A 27,285-nucleotide genomic window follows, 5' to 3' on the forward strand; every position below is an offset into this window, starting at 1 on the left:
TTAATAGGTAACTCTTGCCTCTATAATGTGAGAATTGTTTTTGTGTATTGATGTGGTATTTATTGATCAAAAAACTTTACAAAATTAGGGTTAGTAACGTATAACTTAACAATTAAATTTTGGTCATCGAATACAATTTCATTTGTGATATTATTACTGAAAGAAAGGTGAATATACTTTGAAAGGTAAGGATAAGATAATTTGTTTATTAGTAAATATTGGAATTTCTGTTTTGACCTTTTTAAACGGTTTTTTTCTGTTTTAAATAAAGTTTTCATCGGAATATAATAAAAATAACAAATAATGATGAAAATACATTGAAGAAATAATAATACAGAAATTATTTTTAATGTTTTGTAGAAATCTTATAAAAATTTAAGTTATTTGCAAATATATTCACAGTAATTGAACATTACTAGAAAAAAATAAGTTAACCTAACATTGTTTCTTGTAGGACATTTTTTGAATTTCTAAGTTAAAATTACAATAAATTTTATTATGTTTTGTGTAAAAATTCTAAACTTTATAACCATCTTTTGTCACACAAACATTTGCTTGCATAAAATTGTCTTAAAACAAATCTCAATAAAGTAATATATGTCCTTTATGAAGATAGTATAACATAACATTTAAGAACAATGTTCTTGTTTTATATATGATATGATTTTTGTGTTTTTGATATCAAATATCTTGCTCTGTTATAATAATGTATAAACATATAACCACATAGCTGAATTTTTATTTATTTCATTGTGTCAACAGTACATTTTATCTCTGTTATTCATATTAATAATTCATTGATATGATAAAAATGAAATCACTGGCCTCCATTTCCCGTCTGTGGTGATGAATAAAGTTTTATTTTTGAACACTTGACTTCCTAATTGAGGCTAACAACTGGTGTAGATGTAATGAATCTCACTAGTGATTATAGTTTAATACACAGGATTTTGATTCTTAAAATCTACTTTATCTTTATAAAATATAAAAAAATTGTATAGACAAAGGTTGGTCAGCTTACAATATGTTTGATGTCTTATTAAAAAAACTGTTATCTTGTTTGTGATAAGTATTCTTTGTTACTATCATTAACATCAAAATATATAAAATAATATATTTAATATTTATATATAACTCATGTGAATTTATTTCTTTCCTTCACATTACAACCATCTATATTCCTTTATTCTCATATAATAAAATACTATGTATGTCGCATATGAAAGTCACACAAGTAATTTTAAAGGTTAGAAGGAGACATTGTCAAACATTTAAAAATATTATTTATGTCTTAACAAGACATGGTCATTTTGAAGTCACAAAATTTTTATGATTTTATTATATAATTTTATTCCACTAGAAGCCATTTCTTTTTTTTTTGTAAATGTATGAAAGAGAAATAAAATGAGAGTAAGTTACACATGATGCGTGTAATTTGCATTTCATACCAATATTTATACTGTTTAGAGGTATAAACCTTGGAAACTGTAAATATGATTTTTTTATCTTCGGTTTTTCCGCGATCGCATGACGTTATTTTTATGTAAAGAGGGATATAATTTCCTATCACTGTGATAGTAATTCTATCTCAAACATTCAAAGCTAAAATATTATTCACACTAATTTTATACAAATAATTTTACGACTGAAATAACTTTTGTATCGCTTCGAAAAGCGTGTCTAATTATAGATAAAATAAATCGATGTACATCAACTAACTCAATTATAAACATATTATTTATACTATGTACAGCTGAGTGCAATCGAAATTAGGCCAGTGTGGGGGTCTTTCTATTTATAGAACTCCCCCTTGCCCTTTAATAAGAATCCTTGCGTTCGCCTCCTGCATACAGATTGCATTTTGCCGCTGCGTATTTCAGGAGTGTTAGTATACCTTCTTAGCTATTCGACAGTTGCATAACTTTATTAAATTCACTTATTACATACGTTGGTTATTTATTAGAAATTCTTACAAATTGATATTATAAAGACACGCCCTAATAACTATTATGAGTACAATATTAATTATCTAGATATCGATTAAATAATATCGTCTATTAAAACAGAATTATTAAACCACTAGATCATTAATAAATCGAAAGCTATTCATTTAAGTATTATAGAAGTGTATGGGTCAGTAAATTAATCAACAAGACGTGTGATCTGTTGTCTGGGAAAGCTTCTATGACCTTTATTTGAAGTTCAAAGTATTAAAATCTTATTTAAACAAACATAAAATAAAAAATAAATTAAAAACAAGGAATGAATATTTTTGAACCTTTCGATATATAAAAAAAGGATTCGGCCTTCTGATATTCAGCCTAATCATAAACAAACTTTTGTAATTTTTATCTTTCATGAGATCATCGTCAATGTTTTAGTTTAGTTTATCACGGATTTCTGTGCTTTAATATGTTACACAATTAATTTGTGACTATTATAACTTAAACGCGACGTTTTCTGGATGGATGCGTGTGGATGTTTGATCGCTCTGTATAGCAAGGAAATACGAACCGGATTTAATTTTTTTTTTACATGAATGTGGGTTATACGACAAATTATGACAAATTATCGTGTAACTTATAATTCATTCTAAGATTTTACGTAGTTCACGTCAGAAACACGGCAAATGCTTTCAGTTTTGAAAACATTGATTGGTTCAGGCCATTAAATATTCATTTCTCTCCGAAACTAATTCCATAGTCCATGCGGACAAAGACGCGGGCCAAAGCTGGTTTTGACATTAAACTATATTTATCAAGCGTAGTGCCTACTCGTAAAATTTTTGGCCGCGGATCGTCTGTAGTCGGCAGACTGTCGGGCGCCTCAATATGGTGTCACACCCACGCTTGGCACACTTTAACATTAAGATGTTAGGGCTGAGAGATCGCTTTGACGGATATTATGTTTAATATCCGGTTATCCGGCTTTATAATTAAGCTTAATATACTAAATTTGCATTTAATAAATATATAGAACTTAAATTAATAAAAATATTCCAAATATGTAACTACATCAGTGGAAAATTGTCTAACATGCGACATTTTTATATTGATAGGATTTATAGACTTATTTTTTAATATATATATATATATATTATCTATAAACAATAATTAACAATACCCGTACCAATGTGAATAAAGTTTTCCAATTATTCCTTCAGAGTTTAATAATCATTTATCGTACTTACATATATACCAATTAAAAAAAAAACAACAATTGTAGGATGTATGACTTGTAAGAATTAAGTGAGAAGCATAATGATTCATCTCATTACAGCAATTACCTAAACGATATTTCCTCGAAGTCTGTTCGAATCGTTGACGTAATATGATACGGAGTTTATAACAAGAATATTGAATGGTAGAACTCAATGTGGAATATTAAATATACCTTTATATAATATTCATTAAATAATATTCTAATAATACGCTCCGAGCTCTCTTTATATATATTTTTATATAAGGTTCAAAGGTGATCTGAATGTGTGATTAGAATAAGACGTTAGCTTTGTGACGGCCATTGAAGGATTACTGTATTGATTTTATATTTTTTTCCAAAAATATCTGCTTTTTCATTTGATTATTTTGCTTAACAGATAAAATTTATCAATTTATTTTAATGTAAAGTTAATAAAAGTTCTCTATGTTTATATTTGAGAGAAAATGCAACAAGCCTATTTTTCGAGGTACAATTTCAGTCTTGATTATTAATATTCGACGTTTATTCTAGTAATGTCCTATAAAATGGCGGAAGCCAGTATTTAAAGCTTTCAAATACAATGTGATACCGAAATATTGCCATAACAAAATGGCATAGGTTCAATGTTATGATTAACTATAAATAATTACAATTATTGTCTTCAATATAATTAATAGCTTATAACTCATATTTTAACTTTATAACTTAAATTTAGTATCAGGTTCCCACAATTTTAACCCGTCAACATCCACAGATACATTATTTACTATTAATTATAATCAGTCCCAAATATAATTCTATGGATTATATTATATTATAATTACGATACAGATGGCGCCACTTGTAAAACTATACATACATACACCTTTTAATTGAAACTAATATTAGTCGGATATGCGCGTGATCACGGTTGCTGAAAAGTAACGGAAACGTTAGGAGTATGTAGTTTTTTACAAAAATAAAGCACGCGTAGTATATCCGAATAATATTAGTTTCATATAAATGAATAAAACTCGCGAAAGTCTTAGATCTCATAACTCATTGTCCATACACCTCTTACATAGTTACTAACTTCCGATTGTATAAGTCAGATTTTTTTATGCTAAAGGGGGCAACCGAGCAGACGGCCTACCTGATGGTGATAGTACCATCGCCCATAGACATCCGCAACATAGATTTGCGGATGTGTTGCCAGATAGTGAAATATATTTAACCAGTAGGAATGTAACATGAAACCCAAACGAAAGTAATTGTCTGTGTTAGCTTAGTGAAGTGTACTTATTATTGTAGACATTCTATTTACGTTTATGTTAATTATTTTATGATTTTAGTTCTAGGTAGTATTTTCATAAAATTGAATATTTTTTTAAAGCATACAGAAGTTTTACTTGTAGCAGTTGACACGACTTATATCATCAAAAATAAAAAAAATACCTAGACTCTAAAAGTTATAATACGATATATTTCAGTACTTTTGAGCAACGACTACAGAAAATGGGTATCGTTGTATCCACCCATCTGTTTTTGCTAGTTAAATGATTTACACAAAATGTAAAATAAAATTTACAAACTTCACAATATTCATTGAATTTAAATACTATTTATACATACAGCTTTCTAGAACATGTTTGAATTAAATAACAATAAAATAAATATGGCTGCCAACCCACGCCTGTCAGTTTTGAAGACATTGATATCAAAAGAGATGATTTCGACCCTTCATATTTTGACCGAATTATGAAGGACCATTTCCACATATTAATCCGACGTGTTTTCAGTGCGCGCGCATTCGCTTCGATCCAAAGATTATCTGAATGAACTGTCAAGTCATTCGTAGTGTCGATTTGTGTGCCGTTAAGGGCACAATTATATACAACCTCTATACATATTTAATTCATTAATCCATGGGTATATTTTATTTGATGGATCGGGATTTAAAATCTTCTATTATTTCTCTTAATCTTTGCTCTATTAAAAGGATTAACTATATTTGTCAATTATATTTATTTAAATGATAGTAAAAATCGTGAAGCAAACCCTTATGTCTAATACTTTTAAATTTAAAAGCACTATTTTAAGGTAACACAATAAAAGTTTTTATATTCAGCCAGTAAAAACATATAAAGATCATATGAAAAATTTATCAATGAAACCAGTACATCGGATTAGAAGCAATATATAAGTTACGCCGACGGTCTTTTGTGACTGTTTGGGATTATGTCGCTTCTACCCACATCATAAGGAGTATGAAATTTATAAATAATATCTAACTTTTCTCAAAATAACGCTAAATATCTTGGGCGTAATAGAACATATATCTGTATATATCTTTGGAATCTCTCAAATTAGTGTGAATAGAAAAAAAATATTGAATAAGTTATTCAACTGGAAATAAATGTATAGAATTTACATTAAAAAGATTTATAAACTTCTTAACGTCCACCTACACTAAGAGTGATCCAATTATACATAGTGATAATTATATAATAGACAGACAAAGTGACATTGCATAGACTTGTAACGTTTTAATACATAAAGACTTATCATATTTCACTATTAGTTAAAAAGAAAGAAATTCTTTGAGAAATGTTATAGCACTAATATTATAATTAATACTATGGCACCGCAAAAAGAGACTATAAAACGGACTGCAGTATTGTCTCTTTTTAATTGATAACAACGTTAATATTTTCAAAATGGCAGACATCAATTTAGCTTAAAAAAAAAACTCCTGACGCAGGTAATAATTTCGGTGTTTCTGACCTCAGAGCTTAACAGGGAATTTAATTAATTGCTTCGCAACAACTTCGTTATACATTAATGAAACCTAAAACCTTAACATCGCATTTCTAAATAGCTATCTAATGTCTGAAATGAGATTTAAAACAAAGAAGTCTTCGTATATTTCCAATAGCCTTACAAAGGTTAGAATAGCTTCGACACTCAGACAGGGTTAACAAACTTATTTATGTCGTGCCCTCAAAGCTTCGGAAGATTTGTATTTCGTTACACAAATTGTTACATGATCGGTACACAATTAGGATACGTCAAGAAGAATCGTGCAGATAAATATAATTTACATATAACAAGGAAATAAATTGTTTGTGTACGTTTCTACTGTAAATGATATTTTTTACGGACACGTGATTCTCTCACAACTCTCGTAATAGGATTTTTAATTAACCGAGCTTTTTATTTTAATGCTTTTATTTCAATCGTTCTGTGCGTGTTTTTTTATTAAATTTAATCTTATGTAAATATCATTTATATTATTGGGAATTATATATAGATGTCACATTTCATTTTTGTCACTTTAAATAGAGCACACTTATTAATCAATAAGATGAGATTAATTAAGGGATTGCTTAATTTGATAAAATTAATTGAGATTATATATTTATAAAATAGTTAAGGTATATTTTTTTGCTTTCTTCCTTGAAACAATTCTGTTGCTAAATTGCCTTAACGCTATGTTGAATTATATAAATGTAAACTTTCATCGCCACTCGTTCTATCTATTTCACCACGTATCTTATTCTTAATTCATTTAAAATAATGAACGCATTACTTTTTTATAAAGATATAAATTTTAGAAGCAACTTACTTAATTTCCGGCACCTAAGACTTACAACTTACAAGTTTTAAACTGTAAGTACAATGAATGCACTTCATATTTCAGTCTTAAGCCTTAACAAACTTGAAAATGGAGCCGTGAGCTGTTATATTTATGGACGATTCAGTCTTCAACGTTTTATTAATTATTTATTAAATGCTCGAGACTCAAATGCAATATTTTTATCTATCTCTAAGAAGCTTCTTTACTATGAATAATGAATATTACTCTAACGGTCCTTCGTGTTTTACACTCGAATAAATACATAAATAATCCGTTAATTAAATTGCCTCAAAGATATTGTACGTACTGCTTATATAACAATAGAAATAGTCTGGAACCAGAACAGAACTGAGTTACATTGTTAAAAGTTTAAGAACAAAAGATAACTTCAATAAGTTATATTTTAAATTTGAATGATTCGAATTCTTTGTAATATATTTGTATCGAGCTACATTGTACAGTTGCCATTGTTGGCAGTGAACCGTTCGATGCATTATATCCGATTGCGATTTCATGAATTTTTTTATTAAGGTTGTAGTGGTTACTGTTTATATTTTATATATATATATATTTCAGTGTAACACTTGGCACCGAAAACTCAATTGTTCGTAGATATTCAAAATTTTTTTTGTTAAGCTCTAAATGAAATATGGGTAAAAGATTTTGAAATGGAATTGTGGATTGATATTGGGTCCATGTAGTGTGGGGGCGAGGCTGCGCGCGCAGTTGCATACCGCTACGAGCGTCTCAGTCGCTCCCACTCTACGACCTACGCGGCCGCTACGATAACTTGGCCTTTAAATATTTTATTCCCCCAGTGTTCTGTGACGAAAGAGGATCAAAGGAAGGTATGTTATAATAGCATTTTTAATTATTCTCTTTTTAAATACATATTTTTTTTTTGTCGATGAGGTCTTTTGAAATTTATAAAATTTATTTTTTTATTAACTGTGTCAATGTAAGGGTCGTAGAGTCCTTGACGGCTCGCAATTATTTACGTAGTATATAAATTTAGATTCTTCTGTGTCTGTGCGTATATGTGTGTCACATCTATTTATTTTATTTGCCACCTATAACATTCTTCCGATCTGAACTGAAACATAATATTGTCGTAAACTTAATAATGACTAGACATTAAATGCTGTATCTACAAAGCGTTTCATTAGCTCTCAGAATAAAATTTTAGAGGTTATAAACTTGAGACAATTCTTAGCTCATAATCAAACCATTACAAAGCACTATTAAGCTTTCGTCAATAATTCTACAAAGTGCCTATAAATTGCGTTCATAATATTCACTATCGAAGTAATAGTTTCAGCTTCGTGCTTTTTTTTTCTATGACAAATTATAATGTAAAATATCTTCTTCTTCCTGGCAATTATCCCAGCTTTATCCAGGGCCTGCCTATCTGCTCAAACTCCTCCACTTTGCATGGTCTTTGCCATCCTCGGTGGTAAGTCCATTGGCTCTCATATCCATTGGCTCTCCTCTAAATATCATTCGTTACTAATTACCTATAGTCATATGTTGATTTTATCTAAAACGTACGTATTATATTGAGCGCTTTTGTTCCTAGAATTCAATGAAATTTTAGTTTTCAATCAGGTTGAATTATTCAATATTGAAATTAACTAAAATCGATAACTTGAAACTTTAAAGTGGAAATCACCTTTCATATGTAACCATATATATTTTTTTGTCTATAAAATAGTAACAAATGTATAAATGTATTGTTACGTTGAATAAGTTATCTTGTAAGTGACGTATATAACGTGTGCTCGTTTTCCGAGCACTCATGGTAATTACCATAAGATCATATAATGACGATCGTACAAATTACACACCATAGCATTTGCGTCAAAAATTATTATAGTGTAGATTAAATACACGTGAATAAGAAAGACAATAGTATATGAAATGATTAAAAAGGTGATATTGTTTGGAAGATAGTAATTATATATATATATATGGTTAGCATAATTTAGGGAGAATATTTAAAGCGTAAAATATATATAATTATATAGCGTAAAAAAATATTTAAATTAATCGAAACGTCTTTTAAAATATAATAACGTGGTATCTACGAAAAGCATTTTTTAATAAAAAAAAAATCTTTTGTATGTAACTGCAAAAGCTTAAGGTTAAAAGTATGAAATCGTCTTCCAAATTTTTTTAATCAATTTTTAACTGATTACGCAAATTGACCGGAAATGAAATAAAAATAATAAACAAAAAAAAATTTTTTTTTTCCTTAAAATGCATGTATGTTGACATAATTAATATATAAAATAAGCGATCTCTCAGCAACGCAATGCCTCGACTAGCTACTCGATAGCAGTACTTTAATTGATTAGTATTTAAAAATACTATCTCAAGTAAGCTCTTAGTTTACTCAATATGTACTTAGTTATAATATCATCTCTGCTCTGATGAAAGATCGATTTTGTATTCTCAAAGCGCCAGTTTAATTAATCCAGCCAACTGACGAGTTTCTGATCAGACCTTCAAACCAAATATGTAAAGACTTCCATTAACACGCCGTTGATAAACTATTTGCATGTGTTAGTATCAATCTCGAAATAAGATATTTTCATTATGTTTTCCTATTACAACATAACTCTGATATGCTCGCATATAGATATATGTTTTATATTTTTCGAACCCTACAATCTATACTTATAAACGCTATCAACTTTCCACCTTAAGATATTTTAATGTATTAGAATTTTTAACGATCCCAAGGTTCGTTTTCGGGGAAGTTTTTAGATGTATACACAATACTGCCCATACGAAAGTTTTCCAGATTCTATACGATGTACGAAATTTAATATTGAAGATCCTATCGATTTTAAAACTCACTTTATACACACTCAACTGATTTTGGTAAATGTTTTATCGCAAATAATGTAGCAAACCTGGATGGGACACAATCAAATTTCACATTTTTTTTACTTTACACATATATTATAGTCCTTTTTATTGCTATATCTTTTGTCTGTCTTAAAAACTTTAGAACCTTTTGGTAACTTCGGTATTAGCATTCTACTTAGTGTCTAAAATCTTTTGCAAAAGGAATAAAATTAATTATAAAACGTTGAGTCAATGAAAAAACATAAATTTATGATTTTTAATTAAAGAATCTATTAAATTCCTTTACGATTATAACCTAAAAATTAAGATATCGTAAATAGAAATTGTATTTGACGAATAAATGAAGTGTCATTTATAAATAAAATAACCAGAAGCTGACTTAAATAATATGATCTTTATATAGAATGAATATATCGAATAGGAAAGGAATAATATTTGAGATAGACAGATTTAAAGGATAAATGTCTCTGTATTTGGTATGTGAGTAATTATCACAGAGATCGTACATCATGTGAACCACCTACGTACATTTTAATACAAATTGTTCTCAGTATATCTAAACCTAAATATAAGTTATCTATGTTTAAAATAAATCGTTAAAATTATTATAGTGTTATGAAAAGTAAAGTGATATTGAAAAGTAATTCTGTAAACAATTGCTGTTATTTTTATTCCGATAAACTAATAATAGTTTGAATACTAAACATCGAAGTTGTTTACATCAGACACTCTGGGGGTTTGTATAAGAATTCAATGAACACTCCCGGCGCTCTCCATCGAGCAATAAATTTATTTTGTAGTATACCTACGTTATTATCTTAACATTTTGATTACAGAGTTAAAAAGAGTTTGCTAGTAGAATGCTAAAGCTATTTATAATTTGACATTTATATATATAGAAAATTCAATGTCAATGTATACTGAAAAGGTTTTCGATCAGCCAATACAAATCTGTAAGCCAAATTATTTCATTTTATTTGTCGTTTTGAGCGATTTTTGTCCTAATTACAGTCTCTTAGTTGAAGGAAGAAGAAAATTGTAACGATATCTCAACTTTACTTTACTTTAATAGATCAAACTAATAAATATTAAGTTGGCTTTAAGCTCAGAGATAAACAGGATGAATTACTTATCGAGACTGTAATAGGACACTTTGTGAGATTTAAATAGATTATATATTAGAACTAGCGTCTTTTAGACGGTGTATAAAGGTTTTTGCTAACGGTTCATACTTGGAGTCAAGAACAGAACTAGAAATTGTCCTTAGTTTCAAATGTTTACGAATGTAAGCTTTCTATTTTCCACAGGATGATCTGTATGCTGGTTTTTACTCTATTCCATTACAAGAAATGGTAATTAAATATGTCATTAACCTAGTCTCATTCCTCTGTCCGGCTTTGTTTATTTTGTATTTAAACGTGCTGTAAATCAGCAACAAGTTGTTGAAAGCTGTATCGTTGATTATTGAACAGCTGTAACGATTCTGGTAGCTGTAAAATTACGTTGCACTGGCTGAGCAAATAATTCTCACAGATGAAGGAAAAGAGAACAAAAAGAGTTTGGTATCTGACATAAGTACCATCAGGAGGAGATAGAAATAAAGTAGGTCTCCAGAAGAAAATGGAAGAACCTGGTTTAAAGCAATCTCAATATAATAGGGGTGACAAACCAGCTATTTTTATTTTATAAGGCGTCGTTTCCCTTCTTTCCACTAACTTACTAATATGGCACGAGACTAAAGTTTGTTTCTGAGAAATACAGCTATAGGCTTCTTCAAAGTCGAGCGTGAAGTGTTTCTTCTTCAGAAACAAAACCGAACGCATCCGCTCTTAATATATTGCAGATGTCCAAGCGCTTAAGTAGCCTCTTATCATCAAGTGTCTCCGCTTGATTGCCACTTTCAATGGCATAAAATAACCTTACATTCGAGCCAGCTCTCAAAAGACACATAATGAATTAAAACATCATATAGTACACAATCACATCGGAATATCCTTAACGTCATTTAATGTATCATCACAATGCAACCAGTTTATTGTGAACCCGCACCATTACATAATGTTACTATGTATCGATCCACCCGCATGGCTGGCTGCCAATAAACTACGCTCTGCTGTTCTTAAAGTTAGACATCCGCGTTGGGGCATACGAATCTTTTCATATACATACATGCATACAAAGCCCTCAATAAATATTGTGGGTCACTAGCTACAAGGCTAAGTTATGTGTCGTGCATGACTTCCGTGGTCAACAATACGCACCTTTTTATATAAGTCTAATAATACGATGGATGTTATGTTATTAATAATACTTTTTAATTTGTATATTTCATCGTAAATGTAAAGTACATTTTGATTATACTCAAATACCTCGAGGTAGCGCTTAGCCCTTGAACATGGCATTCAAGTGCACTTTTGATGTTTTTAATACGAAATAAATTAAAACGGTTTTGGTTTCTTTTAATTCATACATTTCGTTGATAATTTTTTTATAAATAACATTGTTTTCTATACCAATTTTGTTTAAAAAAAATAATTTACTTTACAGATTTACTGGACGTGTAGACAAAATCAATCATGGCGTTCGCTGGACTGAAGAAACAAATAAATAAAGCGAATCAGGTAACATTTTTATAACGCAAATTATTAAACTAACCCCACGGTAATGGGTCCCGATAAAAAATACAGTAGCTTTACATTCACTTTCAAGATATTAAATAAATTGTTACGTTGAAATTCAACATAACCATATACTTAAAAATCATTATATATATATATAATAATGTGCTTAGCCAGTACTGCCATACATTACTTGAAAAATTAATAATAAGAAATGTTAATAAAGTTCTTCTTCAACGTCCAGCCAGAATAAATTTCCATTAATTGATAGAACTTCTTGCGTGATAGCCTATAAAATCCAAGTAGGTCATTATCAAAATTCCACCTCCCTACCATCTGACGCCGTTGGTATTGTAAGAGTAAAGGCAAACTTTGTTACAAGAGCAACTGTGCAGTTTCTCGTTCGTCCTTCGCTTAGAAAAAACAATGCCTTTAAATTTTTTCTTTCATGAATCTACTATCTTCTATACATACATATATGTAACAAACAGTCTAAATTGTTCTTGTGGAGCTCGACGTTGAAAACTCGTTGTGAAAATAGATCTAAATTCAAAAGATAATTCCAAGTAACATTAAGTTTTTGGTATGATAAATAGTATTATTATATACTTCCTAACTATATAACTATCTACATTTAAACTTTATTAAACATTGTATATACTTAGAATTTATAATTTTTATTATCATTGTATTAAGTTGATATCAAGTACGGGAGGTTTGTTTTAATAACAGACACGATTTACATATCACCTTTGATTATATTCAGAGTCAGCAAGTGAAAATTTCTCGTTTTCTCCTCCCCCCTCTCTCTCTCTCTCTATTTTTCTCTCTTTCCCACACTATCGCGTGGGTAGTCTGAATATGTTAAACATTTAGGCAGCCCACGCAACTCACCTGAATATGATTCGCTGTCGATCACGTGATAAACACGTTAAAGTTAAAAATTTCGTAACTTCAGTTGTAATTTTTTTTATTTTATTTTCGTTTACTTATCATTAACTGTTTTTGTTTTTTAATATGTTTTTATTAATATATAAATTTTACCGATGACAATATTTTTAATAGTTTTACCATACTGAATAAGCAGAAATAAATTTTTACTTATTTTTTCTTATTACGATTAAACACTAGTCTACTACTAGTCATGAAATTCTGTGAATACATATTTAAAATGTATTTCTTTATATTTATAATGTAAAGGATTTAAATGGAAACTATAGTATTATTTTCCTGACTATACATATATAATATTTATATGTAAGGTAATATAAATTTATATTTTGAATTTCTATACTATTATAATTACTTTGAGCAGGATTCATTCTTTTTTATATACTCTTTTCCACTAACGGGATGCCAAGTTAATTTTATTCAAGAATTTCTACTACAGTTAACGAGCAACTTCAGTTGCGGTTTTACATCAGCTCGGCTTACTAAGAAGCTCCTGCATTTCTAGAAGTTTATTCGTCTTAAACTAATCCGTACTCATAGCAGTATTAATAAGCCATGGTTAGTAAAGTTTTCACGATCATTTTCGCATATTTTAATTAAAAAATTATTATATATTTTAAACCGTTGATTTTTTATTATGCGATAAATTCCAATTAGTTTACGGAAATTTCACGGTGGAGTTGTCTGAAATTTTCAATCCAAGAATGAGTGACAATAGTTTGTTCAGGATTAAAACATTATTGTTTGTATCGCTGCCAATACTGGACTGAAACGTTGAAACTCTTTGTATTAAATCTCATTTTTAACTAATACTTCAGCAAAATATCATCTTATTTCAAACCAAAAATACATTGAAAAAATATTTAACAGAGTTAATAATTTAAATATCAATGCACTTATTATACTTGTTAAAATGCACAGTTAATTATTACTTGTTGAAAACCACAGCTAAATTGTTTAACTATAATATATTTTTATTTTCATGAAAATATTTAAAAATATATAGAAAATGTAAAGCTTAGACCATAAAATAATTTAGTATGCCATTATCAAGTGGTCTTTGTTTAATTTATAAATTCTTATATGAAATATATGAATTAATACATTTTATTAAAATATAATATTTAATATTATTATAAAGTTATAGTATATATTTAATTGTTCAAATTTTATATTAAAACAGTGTTTCCCTATTACTTTTTTTCATTTATCTAAAGTAAAGACTTAAAATTTATTAAATATCCAATAATACAAATTTAATATAGGCGGTGCTATCTTTCATACTGCAAAGTAAGGACATATTGATTAGGGTATTTGGAATAAAAATTAATAGTTGACACCTTCGTCTCGATAAGATGATTAAACATATGGCATACTTATTACACCGACTCAAAATAGTTCACGATGGCTCAAATGTTATAGCAGCTGGAACGCGACATTTCGAAGGTTACAGATTCGAATCCCGCTGGAGCCGATGAAATTTTCAGTATATATTTTCTATTTGATATTTAATCCTAAATCAAAATCGTTCATTACAACTAAAAGCTTTTATTTCAGCAACAGAAACAACACGACATCCTAATCGTGTTTATGTAAAGCATGTTAATTTGCGACCTTAATTCAAAATTTGGTTAAATTCTGATGAAAGGAGTATTTCGCATACAGAGTGCAATAACAATCTCCTAAGTCTGAGAGCTGTCAAAAATTATATTGTAGTCTTAGTACTATTAAAACATGTACCTATAATTCACAAATAATATTAGGTACTTATTGTAGTATATATTCGACAAGAAAAGGGTCCCTTTATAAACGTATTATTTTGTCTTAAATGAATGTATTTATATTTACCAAGTTTAATTAAAAATAACAGAAATGTCTTTGAGTTTAAGCTAAACGATTTCTTAAATTAATCTTTGTCTAGAATTCTACTTTACTAGTGGAGTCAATAAGAGGCCGCGCACACAGAGAGCGGTCAGGAGTTCCGAGTTCCGCGTTCAGCCTTATTAGAATATAACAACACGAACGGAGGGCGCGGCGGTGAGACTGCCCACTGTGTGCGTTGTTATTATAGACTTGGTTTATTCTAATCAACGCTTAACGAACTCGGAACTCCTGACCGCTCTCTGTGTGCGCGGGCTCTTAGGGTTCTGATAGTCCTATTTGTGACGATGTCAAAATATTGTGGGTATGTACGACGTCGCATATATAAGGGATGTATTTCAAATTGAATGTTACAGAATAAAATATATATCGTACAAACAGATCATGCAGTATTATGGATGTAATAAGTTTTTGTGTTACAAATTGCTTTGACATTTCCTTTTATAAATTTGGTTAGTCTAATAGTTTCGTCTTTGCCTCATAGTGTTATTAAGTATAACGCAGTCTGTTTCTTATAAGCCTTTAATACTTATTAACTTAAATACTTTTATTGTATAATTAAAAGTTTACTAAATACAAGTAATATTAAGGGTATGTGAGGCTGCGAATTTGTGAACTTCTTACGCCTGATTTTAATGGCAAAAAAATCTGTTCTTCATAGATTGCTCAAGAACCAAAGTTTTAAGTTTTTTTTTTAATACTACTTTTTTGTTCTGGTGTAAATTAATTCTAATATTTTGTCACAATTATTTTTCTAACAGTTTAAAATAACCGCGTCACAATGAGAGCACACTTCTCTCAGGGGTACCTGAATGAGGTACTTGGTTTGTAGTCTGTTAATATTTTTTTTATTAACTTCTATCTATTTACTGTTAACATTAGTGAATTTGTAACTAAAATATTACGAAACTTTTTAGTACTTTATTTATATGTTTTTTTATTGTCCTTATTTAAATACATCATATTTATATTCCACTTCAAAATATTTGTTCTATATTCCAATGACATAAGTTAATATCAAGTCAAAAATAACAGGATTTAGTATAATAGCAAATGGAATATCCAATTAGCATTTCCATTATTTTGCAAACTGTCTGTAACGCATAATATCCGGAGGCTGCACGTGATCGATAAAACAATGTGACAATGTTCTCAAATTGTCACCCCTCGTCCTTTTGCAGGGGGTGACGACCCTGACCCGGAGCTCAAAGCGTCCTATATCCACTGTGGCCCAATTATGATGGCCTTCATCATTCAGTCCTTTCGCAATAACCGCGTTATTAAACCGCACGAAATAAACAAATCACAAAGAGAATATTAACTCTGTATGAATACAAATAGGATTCAAAATATGTATTATTTTCAATTTCATCTGTGCTATCGAATTCTATGATTGTACAACGGTAGGGACAAGGTTATAGAGGAGGACACTGCGTCTTCATTTAGGTTTTTGACTTAATATTACAATCTAAACGTCTATTTTAATTGATACCATTGAAATCGTTGAATATTACTGTGCAATTTTAATCTCCTGTAGATGCAACTCTGCGCTGAACTCGGTCAAGGCTGAAAACCGACCTGCGCTTTTGTATTCAAGCGAGAGATTCGATAAATTCACCTCTCTTATTTGTTATATTGCTTTTAAAAGCTACCGTAATAAAAAAAATCTACTTTATAAGGAGAAAACGTTTATCCTTTTCATTACTATATACGGATTATGTAAAGAAGTTGATCAATTAGAAAAAAAAGTGGCTAAAAATATACTAGATATCCTAGTTTAGTTTTCTATATTTCTTAACTTTATTAAAAACATTAAAATATTAAAGAAATCAATTACTGAGAGCCATGAAAATTAAGACAATAAGATTCCAATATTTTAAAAACTATGTTTAAAATTTGCTAATATGTAATGAAATAGTTGTTTTTTTTTTACGTTAAATTCACTGACTATTAAAATTATGTTTCGTATACATGTTATCCATTAAATATATTATTGTCGAACTTCTTTTCAGTATGTCACAGAAAAAATGGGCGGTGCCGAAGGCACGAAGCTTGATTTGGACTTCATGGAAATGGAGAGAGTGAGTAATACTTATTAAATTTTCAAGCATCCATTCGTTTATAACATTCCGGCGGTCGAATTATTACTCAGAATGTTATAACGAATGCTGAAAATCTCGTGAAATTTCATTTATGTGAACCGAAGGGTATCATTAGAACGGACGAGTCAACATTATTTTTGGTTTTTATTTTCTGTAGCCTCAATTTACTCGATTGACAAAAAATCCTGTAAAATTTTCTTAATTTTTCTTTTTATGGTTATACATTACTTATAGAGTCATCCTCAAAAATAATTCCAAAATAATGCGTGTCTATAAAACATTACTTGCTCATAAAACATCATGTTTAGTACATTCCCGCGAATATCGCCTACTACCAGTATAAATAAATTCAATAGTATTCATACTTTTATACTTGAAAAAACACGTAACAATTATCAAAAATGCAGAAAGCTTCTTCAAATCAATAGTTTTATATAGGTAATAAAAGTTTATCATATTTTGGTGGAATATATAATTCGAAATACTCTTGTAAATTGAATGGTCACTGATCATCGTCCGCAATGCGGTCGGCACGTGTAAAATCTATTTTTGTTTGTCTTGAATGATTTCCATCAAGCCTTTGTGTTAGTGTTGCGTCACAACGGGTATGCAGTTTTTCTGGCAATTTCCTAACGTCAAAAATGGTTTTATTGAACTCTCAAAACATTTTTATGGATATTAAAGAAATTCGCTTACATGTTCGTTTGTTTATTTGGAAGGAAAATATAATTCGACTGAGTTTTTTTTACTTAGAAAACGGACGTAACCTGCGAGCTGGTTGAAGAACTACAAATAAAGACAAAAGAATTTCTACAACCGAATCCAACGGCTAGAGCTAAGATGGCAGCCGTTAAAGGTATCAGCAAACTTAGTGGACAGGCGAAGAGTAACACCTACCCACAACCAGAAGGAGTCCTAGGAGATTGCATGCTGCTCTATGGAAAGAAACTTGGAGAAGACTCGGTATTCTGTAAGTATTTCCTTAAATTAATAGCATTTGTACGATTCCGCAAGACTACGTAACTGCAAAGAAGCCCCACGGACGTGTCGCAATAACTCTCAATTTTATTGCCTCAAGATATAACGAACTTATAACTGGTATAGCTGGTACTTACTCAAACTATGACAATATTTTTCTGGTAACATTATTAAAATAATCATTCTAAAGAAATCATAAAATGTATTGGGTATCATATAAAATATGGGTATTGCGGAATAATCTTTTTTATTAGAAATAATGTCGAATCTCACACAACATTCTAAAAGTGTACAAAAAATCACACAATTCAGAGAGACATTAATCTAGTACTCGAGGATATATCTCGAGGGAAATTAGGAGTTAACGCGATCGAAACCATAAAATGAAAACCTGGTTAAACAAAAACATTTTAATGTTTTCGTAGCACAATGTCTGATAGAGATGGGCGAAGCTTTGAAGCAAATGGCTGATGTCAAATATTCCTTGGATGATAACATCAAGCAGAGCTTCCTGGAGCCCCTGCACCACTTGCAGACCAAGGACCTTAAAGAAGTCATGGTGAGATTTTAATCCATTCATTGGTGTTTCTTCCATTGGTTAAAGATTTATTATATTGGATTTGCGAAAACATTTTTCGGGAATATCGAATTGGAATAAACTGGAACACAATATTCCTCAGGTTCCAGGTTGGAATCCTGCTCGTTTCGTTGAATTTTTCATTAAATATTTTCTGATATAATTTTCTTTATTAATATCCCAATTTTTTTTACACGCAGCATCACCGAAAGAAATTACAGGGACGTAGATTGGACTTCGATTGCAAGCGACGAAGACAGGCCAAAGGTAACTTTGTTTCCATGCTTCACATGATTAATCTAATATATATTTTAGGTTATTTATTAATATATTGTGACAGTAATTCTTAGAAGTCCATACGCGAGTCCGAATCATAGTTCGTCCCCCCGGCAGGGTATGTGATGACTGACAAGTGCTGAATAACTGCCAATGGTTTTATGAGCTAGATGTAGGCTATAAGCACTTATATGATATGTCTAATAACAGATTTGTTAAGACGCTAGATTTTTTTTTTTTTAAGGATTTATTAAAACTTTTATAAACTATATTTTCATCTAATCCTCCATTGAATATAATTAAAAGTTAATATGAAAATATAGTTTTGCTTATTTTTTTTTTATACGTTAATTTAATATTAGATTTCTTTATGTCTATATTTTAATTTAGAATTTTATCAAACCATAATCATTGTACGAGTTCTTGCAAAACCCTCCAAATACTTACCAGTAGACATTCATAGCAGGTGTTATAATAATTTATTACGACGTAATCGCAAATTAGAAAAAAAAATATTTAATAGTCTTCAATTACTGTATAAAATCTCGAATGCACAAATTTACCAACATTAATATGATAAAGTATGAAAGTGTGACAGCTCCAATAGCTCATTTTAGGCAGTTACACAGTTCGCAAACACAGGTTCAAACATAAACTCATTATTTATTATTATTATTTATATATTTTTTCAATGATTTCTTCCATGTTCGTCCTCCGCGGCCACATTAACACCGTTCATCTTTGATTTGGTCTGTATATGCTTAATTTTTTTGTTCATTATTTTGCTATTATGTTTTCCTTTCTTCGGTCGTCACTCCGGTTGCATACATCAGGGTCTCATATTCCAGACGATGAGATCAGACAGGCCGAGGAGAAGTTCGCCGAGTCATTGACACTGGCGCAGATTGGCATGTTCAATCTTCTGGATAATGATGTAAGTTAATTTTTACTCCTACCCTCCATTTTACAAGTGATTACTAATACGGTGGAAATTAAATATGTAATTTTGTATGTTGTTAACTTGATTATATACAGTAATATTTTCTCTTCTGTACAAGAAAAAGTGATACCACAGTTTCTGTACTAAAGGTAATTATATATTTTTCTCAATAACACTACTTGATACTAATGTAAGTTAATTTTTAATAGTATCCTGGATTTTATTAAAACTTTTTTTTTAACTTTAAATCATAACATTGGCTGTTGACCTTTAAACTATGTAGTCTTTGTTCGTACAACAAAAAAAGCAATCCGACAGTTTGAACAGTAGAGATAAATGTAAGGTTTTTTTGTCTATAATACCTTGGTTAACTGAGGACATCTCGTTACGGCTGCATTCTGAAAGGTATAATTTTAATTAATGTTCACGATGAATATAAGAGTTATTAAAAATAATAATATCTTGATACGTTTTTTCTTTATTTCTCAGATTACTGATGGCGTAAGTTAATTAATATATAACATTCCTATACCCCGTACTGAGAATTTACTAACTAAAGATGTAGTTCAGAAATGTTTGTGTGAAAGGACGATTTTTTAAAAATAGTTTTTATTTTAGGTATAATCTTTATTTTTTGATAAATAAATGAGTCTGTGTATTTTTTTCTTAACTTTTGATCTCTTCCTATATGTATTAGAGTAATTTAAATTACTAACATCGTTTTTATTTTAGTGTAAACAGTCATAATCGACTTTGCTTCATAATTTTGAACATATTTATTAAAAAAATCTTTATTAAAAAAATATATCAACGTAATTGTATACAAGTATAGGCAAAACTCACCTTAGTATCGGTCTAACAAAAGATATTTTTTACCACTTACAGGTTGAGCAAGTGGCGCAGTTGTCTTTCTTCGCCGAGGGGCTTCTGGAATATCATCAGCAATGTACGGAGATTCTCAAAGGACTGGTGTCTACCCTAATGGAGAAGTAGGTTTACATCCTATAACCTTAATGACGAAATATATATTGAACTGACAAATAACTCGGCAGAGAAATTTCTGGGCCCTATAGAGCAGTTCAGTATTATAAAGCATTAATCCGAACAAACATTGTCTTTACAATCAATAAAAATCTATAATGTCTATCGTACTTCTATCCATAGGAAAGAGGAGGCCGTGAACCGTCCCAAAATGGAGTTCGTGCCAAAGACGCTTGCCGACCTTCACATCGAGGGCATCCATGACTTGAACCATGGTAGGCGGTTCGGCTCCACTCCGAGCCTTTCCCGCGCCCAGCCCTGTAGATCCAACTCCTTCGACCTCCTCCCCCCCACCAACGACCCCTTAAAGGCCTGGGAGAACCTCCCCCCTCCCTACCACAACCACTTCAAACCGCACCCCGCACCAAGGATAACTAATGGACGGACAGGTGACTTCATTTATATTTATTTTGCAGTTCAACTCCGGTTCACCGCTTTTTGTTTATGGATTACTTGTGGTTTAGTTTTTGGTGGTGGAAGTTTTGTCGTTGGGTTTACGGTAAATAATTGGAGTATCGGGAACTATAGTGGTTCATAAACAAAGGCTGTTTGGTTCACACGTTAAGCCCGCACTACACGCACGGCCGCCGCGCGCCGCGGGGACGAGCATTAACACCATCACACGCTGTATTAACAAAACAAATTAATGTATGTTTCACCCTAAGAATAATTGCGGATATTTTCTCTGTACGATATATATATATATATATATATATATGTCACTTAACAATATTTTAATCACTAGTTACGGTTTGTTATAATTTTTGTGTATAGGGAATTCGATTGAACTTTATGGTCATTAATAATTTTTTTTTTTCGTTTTTTTTTTTCTCCGCTTTTTATAGATTTTTGAAATTTACAAGACTTGTGATATAAACATAGTAAAGCGCTTACTAATATTTAAATGTTTAAACGTTGGACGTGGTAAAATTTGTACAGTAAATATTTTAATTTCAGACAGACGGACCTCCTCTCCTCGTCCATCCCTATCCCTCCATAGTTTTAAGATTTAAATACAAAAAACTATATGCGAAGCCAATTTTGTATTAACCGCGGAGTTTATTGATTTTTCTGGCGACTTTGCATATAGTTAATTTTTCGAGATTTTCATATTCATATGTGTTATTTTTGAAATTCAATAGTAAAATATGTAGTAACTATCAACTTGACCTTCAAAACGTGTAGACGTTGTTTTTCCTTTGTTGAGTGTGAGTAGAAGTAACACGTAAGTACATATCGTAACGGTGTAAAACGGCTTATTTCGCGAAGAGGGCGGATCCCGCGCGAGCTCCCCCGACCACAAGCCGCCGGCCAACCTCGACCTGTTCCCGGCAACTACCCAGCGCTCGAACAACGGTAAAGGAATAATCATAAGCTATTGACTACATCACTGTAATTAATATAGCGGTTTGGAGGTTTCATGTGTGGCTTCCATGAGTTGTAGCCAACGTACTTAACAATTTATAACACCTGGTGAGAACTCGTATCGCTAGACGCGTTATATTAATTAGTTAAACAAGTTTTTTTTATAGTATGTCACACAGGGTTCAGTTTTGGAACCGCAACCATTGAATCTTGCACGTTTAGATATTACATTTCAAAAACATCGCTTGTATTATAAAAAAATAATAATAGATAGATATTTTAAACAATCGTCTGTCAAGAAAAAATTAAATCATAAAGCAGTATGTTTAACAGTAACAGCTCATTACGTGAATATTTACATTACAAGACATATTTAAAATATATTACGTAAATAATATCATGCAATATCAAATAGCCGAAGCTATCGGACATCGCATTGCTTATTAGGTGGGACTAATAATGAGTTAGCTGTAGATGGTTAATAATATAATTATTCATACTTAGTGTTACTTAGAAACAATCTTCTATGGAACTAGTGTTAGAGGAACACGAACGTGGTTGGCATCCAATCTGTTGGTAATCGATGTCCGTGCATGTTGTATTTAATCGCGTTGTGTTTGTCAGCATGATCGGCTGCTCCTTTAGAGGCTTCCGCCCTAGCAACATCATCACTCATTGTAACAGACTCGAATGGAAAGAAATTATCATCATAGTCCAGCTATTGGTGTCACCTCATACAGTGTGCCTAATTTTACGGGCTTAATTACCGCTTGAAATTTATAATCTTTATCATATCAGCTTTTTTGTTGTTGTCATCGTTTTAATGATTTTGGGCATACCAATAACGTTGTTTTTTTGTTCGATCTTAATTAAAAATCAGTTATTATATGTCCGAAATGATCAATAGAAAATATCAATAAGTCATAGCGAGCTCGTTAGAAGCTAGTCCAGACCGGTTCCCTACCACAAGTTTGCTTCGTCAAACTACTTACGGCGCGTTTCTGGTTTTGTCATTCATAAATCTTCACGCGTATGAATGTAGATTTGTGAAAGGAAAACTTGAATCTCTCTGTATTTAGTTTGATCACTCTTACTTGTGGCGAGGGTTACAGATGACTGTTATTATATGTGAGTATGATGGTAGCGTCTCCGCTTCCGTCGCCGGTCAAGTCTCCAGCGAGGACTCCGATGGTTCAGGCCAAAGGGCCGTGCTGCACCGCCCTATACGACTTCGACCCCGAAAACCAGGGCGAGCTCGGCTTCAAGGTATTGTTATATTTTTTGGAACGAAAACCCTAATTAAGGACGCAATATGAAAAAACTCGAATAGGTCAAAATTAATTTAGACATACATTGTGCTACAAGTAATATTTACTTATTTAGCCTCGTAACTTTATGTTCGAGGTAAGACTCCAGTCTTGATTGTTATTTTTCGACGTTTATTCTAGTAATGTCCTATAAAATGGCTGCAGTCAGTATTTATAGCTTTCAAATACAATGTGATACCGAAACATTGCCATAACAAAATGACATAGGATAAATATTATAATTAATTATAAATAATTACAATTATTGTCTTCAATATAATTAATAGATATTCATATTTTAACTTTATAACTTAAATTTAGTATCAGATTCCCACAATTTTAACCCGTCAATATCCACAGAGTCATTAACTTATTATTAATTATAATCAGCCGTAAATATAATTCTATGGATTATAGTGTATTATAGTTAGTACGGCACAGATGGCGCCACTTGTAACATTAATGCACACGGATCTCAATGTAGGATTTACATCATAGCGAATAAAGTGTACTTAAAAAGTAAACACTGTAACCACCTATAGTTTCTGTAACGTGATTTTATACAAAATGGCTGTTTTGAAAAATTCAGAAATACACAATGTGGGGTTGATAGCATTGATGTCATTCCGTGAAGCTATATTATTGTGAGATTTAAATGAGGTCCTTTAAGTACTCTTTGAATAAAAGTGACAAAAATCCAACTTTAAATACTTATCCCCGTTTATACAAACGCTTACTACAGCACTGAAAGAAAAAATATGCGTATTTCTTAAAATAGAAGAAATAATAAAATCCTTTGTGCATTTTTTCCAACAGGATAACATCAAAAAAGTTTTTTGGTCGAAAACTAAAGATATATGTAAAATAAAATAGAATTTATGTTAGGATTTAGTAATATAAATGCAGCAATAACTTATTAACTGTGATTAAAGAAAATATTTAACAAGTGAACCTTGTATGTACTATAAAATTATCAAGAATGTCAAATCAACAAGGAAGCGATCCGACCGCCTTTAACCGCGTTTAATTCGCATTAACCTACTTTCTATTTCCTCGTGTAGGAAACACGGTTACGCGAATCACGAACGAAAACAACTAAAAAACGATGTCTTAAAATGTGTTTTAATATTTTCAGGAGAATGACGTCATCACCCTCATTTCGAAGGTCGACGAAAACTGGTTCGAGGGTTCCGTGAACGGGAAGACCGGCTACTTCCCCATCAGCTACGTTCAAGTCAACGTTCCGCTCCCCAACATGTAAATGCATGTGAAACATTTACGTGCACATGCAAACTAATTTTACGCTCTGACGTTTAACAAATAACAAATACCGCCACTGACAGCTGTCATCATTACATGTATTGATATATTAAACGCGTTCGGATTAGAATTTAGATCTTAAAATATTGTTCAACGTCAGAGCTGACAAATACGACGCGGCCACATTGAGAAGACATTGCTACATCAAATAGAGACTTTCGAAAAGTACAGTGAATGGCCTAAGAGGTAATTTTTAAGTGTCCGTTGCAGCTTTTAGCAACGTTACGATAATATGCCAAAGATTACATACTCACATAGCTATTTTTGCATTAAATGCTTCAGTAATTCCGATACATAAGTATGCAATATCTCAATATATGTGGTCGTACCTGTCTAGCATAATTGAAACCAAATATTGTTACGTATGTCGCAGTATTAAAGACGACTTATTTAATTCGAATCTATTACGGTGTCAAAAGCTCAATGTTGTAGTTAACATTTACCCTATACGATTTAATCATACATTAAAATACATTTCTCGATTCATTTTGACCGGGTCTTCCATTTTTTTTTATTAACCTGACTATAATTATTGTAATAGAGGAAGTTCCGCAAATAGATTTTTGTAGACGTATAAATTTCAGTCAGTTAGCTTAAGATATTCTCCTTTTTAAGCTCATTGAATTCACTGAGACGGATTAAGACTTTTGTCATATAACGTTCCGAACTATTCCATTAATGTAAAATTTAATTATTACGTTTTAATTTTTTTAGTAATTAATTATTTTTTTTTTATTTATATTTAAGGACCGGCAAAAGAATGATGTGGAAATGACTGTATACAATAATAGAAAAAATATATATATGAAAATGAATAGTCCTCATTGATCTTATAAAGGTGTTTTGTTCGTGTTTAAATTATAATTAACTAAACTATGATATATTCAAACAGAAACAATTATGATAAAATTATGAGATTAGATTTTATATCTGGTGGGTATTATCTGAATTGAGAGTATCGGTGTAATGTAAAGGATGTAAGTTGTTGAGTCTTGCCAGGTGTTTGTGGCATTTTGATGTTTGATGTATTATTGGCAATTGTAATAATTATTATAGCAGTGTATTATAATATCGTTGTGATAGACTTGGCTTTGTGCCGCCGGTGCAGCATCCTAAATGGATATTTCTCTATAATTTCTATCCAGTTATTAGAATTTATTGATTTATTTTATTTATTAGAATAACTTTAATGAAATAAATATATCAAAACTAGAATATTTTCTGTGTGGTATCTGATTAATGGTCACGTTGAATGTATTTTCATAATAAATGCATGCACTTATCGACTATGATATTAAATTTTCACTGTCCATGTGATCATGTATTGGTGTTACAGTAATATTTGGCGTATTTTTCTTATTGCCATTAGTATGCTACTTCACCCGAATAACTTCTCACATACAAAAGACAATACCTAGATCTAATGTTAGATGTACGTAAGTTCATAATTAAATAATTGTTCTATCTTCAAGTGTCTCTTAAATGTAAGTGTTTTGAGCAATTAATAAATTCTTTGATGTTATGAAGGTATCATGTTTTGATGTGTAACGTCCGACGCTTGACAGACTACTAACTTGGTCTCAACAAGAGTCACAATATTATTAACCCACTTATAATACTTAAAACATCATTGTTCGAAATGCTTATCTATATTATCATTTATTTGCTAATTTTATTTGGCACTGAATGATGAAACTATCCTTATTATGATAATAATCTTTGTTCAATTCAATGAAATATATAAAAATATAAACCGAACATTGCTTTAGAATCAAGTTAGGACTCGCAGGCCAATACCGTTTTAATTTAATCTAAATAAATAGAGAATTTTTGATATGGAAATACACTTAATATTAAATAGTTTTATTCAAGTTAAACTATTGGCGCGAGTCACTTTTGGTGTGATGTAAGTAATTACTGGGTAAATGTATTCTTGTTCATGTTACTGTGTTTGTTAGATACAAAAATATATTAAGACTTAAAAGATGTGACATTCATTTGTATAACAATTTATCCTGAAATTCTGCTCGTTTCGCCTCCTAATAAAATGTTACAATTATTTAATTGTTTTATTTATTGCTTCGTCGCGCAAAACAAAAATAATTATGTTTGCTATTAGAAATACGATTTGGTTAAGATGTGCGACGCAAAATCAATGTTCACTATTCTTTAATCTTTATTAAGGTTTTACAACGCCAATTCGATTTTTAACATATTAACAGAGAGAAAATCCAGAGTAAA

The 27,285-nt window shown here is 30.7% G+C and overlaps 1 protein-coding gene across 6 annotated transcripts; it reads left to right on the forward strand.

The window, feature by feature from the left end:
• LOC116767892 (endophilin-A) lies at positions 1-27,103 on the forward strand. Of its 6 annotated transcripts, none has more exons than XR_009753016.1 (12): positions 1-185; positions 12,236-12,309; positions 17,151-17,219; positions 17,994-18,210; positions 18,644-18,777; positions 18,996-19,062; positions 19,905-20,005; positions 20,897-21,000; positions 21,176-21,441; positions 23,562-23,683; positions 24,860-25,230; positions 25,792-27,103. XR_009753016.1 is itself a non-coding variant. In XM_061523587.1 (12 exons), the coding sequence occupies exons 3-12, from the start codon at positions 12,265-12,267 to the stop codon at positions 24,983-24,985; spliced, it is 1,251 nt and encodes a 416-aa protein (XP_061379571.1). In that variant the 5' UTR covers positions 1-185; positions 7,636-7,665; positions 12,236-12,264; the 3' UTR covers positions 24,986-27,103. The 6 variants fall into 6 exon arrangements, 5 of the variants coding, with proteins under 5 accessions (XP_061379571.1, XP_061379573.1, XP_061379570.1 ...); XM_061523587.1 differs by adding an exon at positions 7,636-7,665 and having other exon boundaries at positions 24,860-27,103; XM_061523589.1 differs by adding an exon at positions 22,322-22,408 and having other exon boundaries at positions 21,176-21,267; positions 24,860-27,103.
• The last annotated feature ends 182 nt before the right edge of the window (positions 27,104-27,285 follow it).

This window comes from Danaus plexippus, chromosome 19 (genome assembly GCF_018135715.1).
Source record: "Danaus plexippus chromosome 19, MEX_DaPlex, whole genome shotgun sequence".
Classification (NCBI taxonomy): Eukaryota; Metazoa; Arthropoda; class Insecta; order Lepidoptera; family Nymphalidae; genus Danaus; species Danaus plexippus.

Excerpts from the sequence above, each read along its gene's own strand:
- LOC116767892 (XM_061523587.1), top strand. The coding sequence starts at position 12,265 with ATGGCGTTCGCTGGACTGAAGAAACAAATAAATAAAGCGAATCAG. Across the intron at positions 19,063-19,904 it reads GCGACGAAGACAGGCCAAAG|GGTCTCATATTCCAGACGAT; the intron begins GTAACTTTGTTT and ends TGCATACATCAG. Across the intron at positions 21,442-23,561 it reads GATAACTAATGGACGGACAG|CGTCTCCGCTTCCGTCGCCG; the intron begins GTGACTTCATTT and ends GTATGATGGTAG.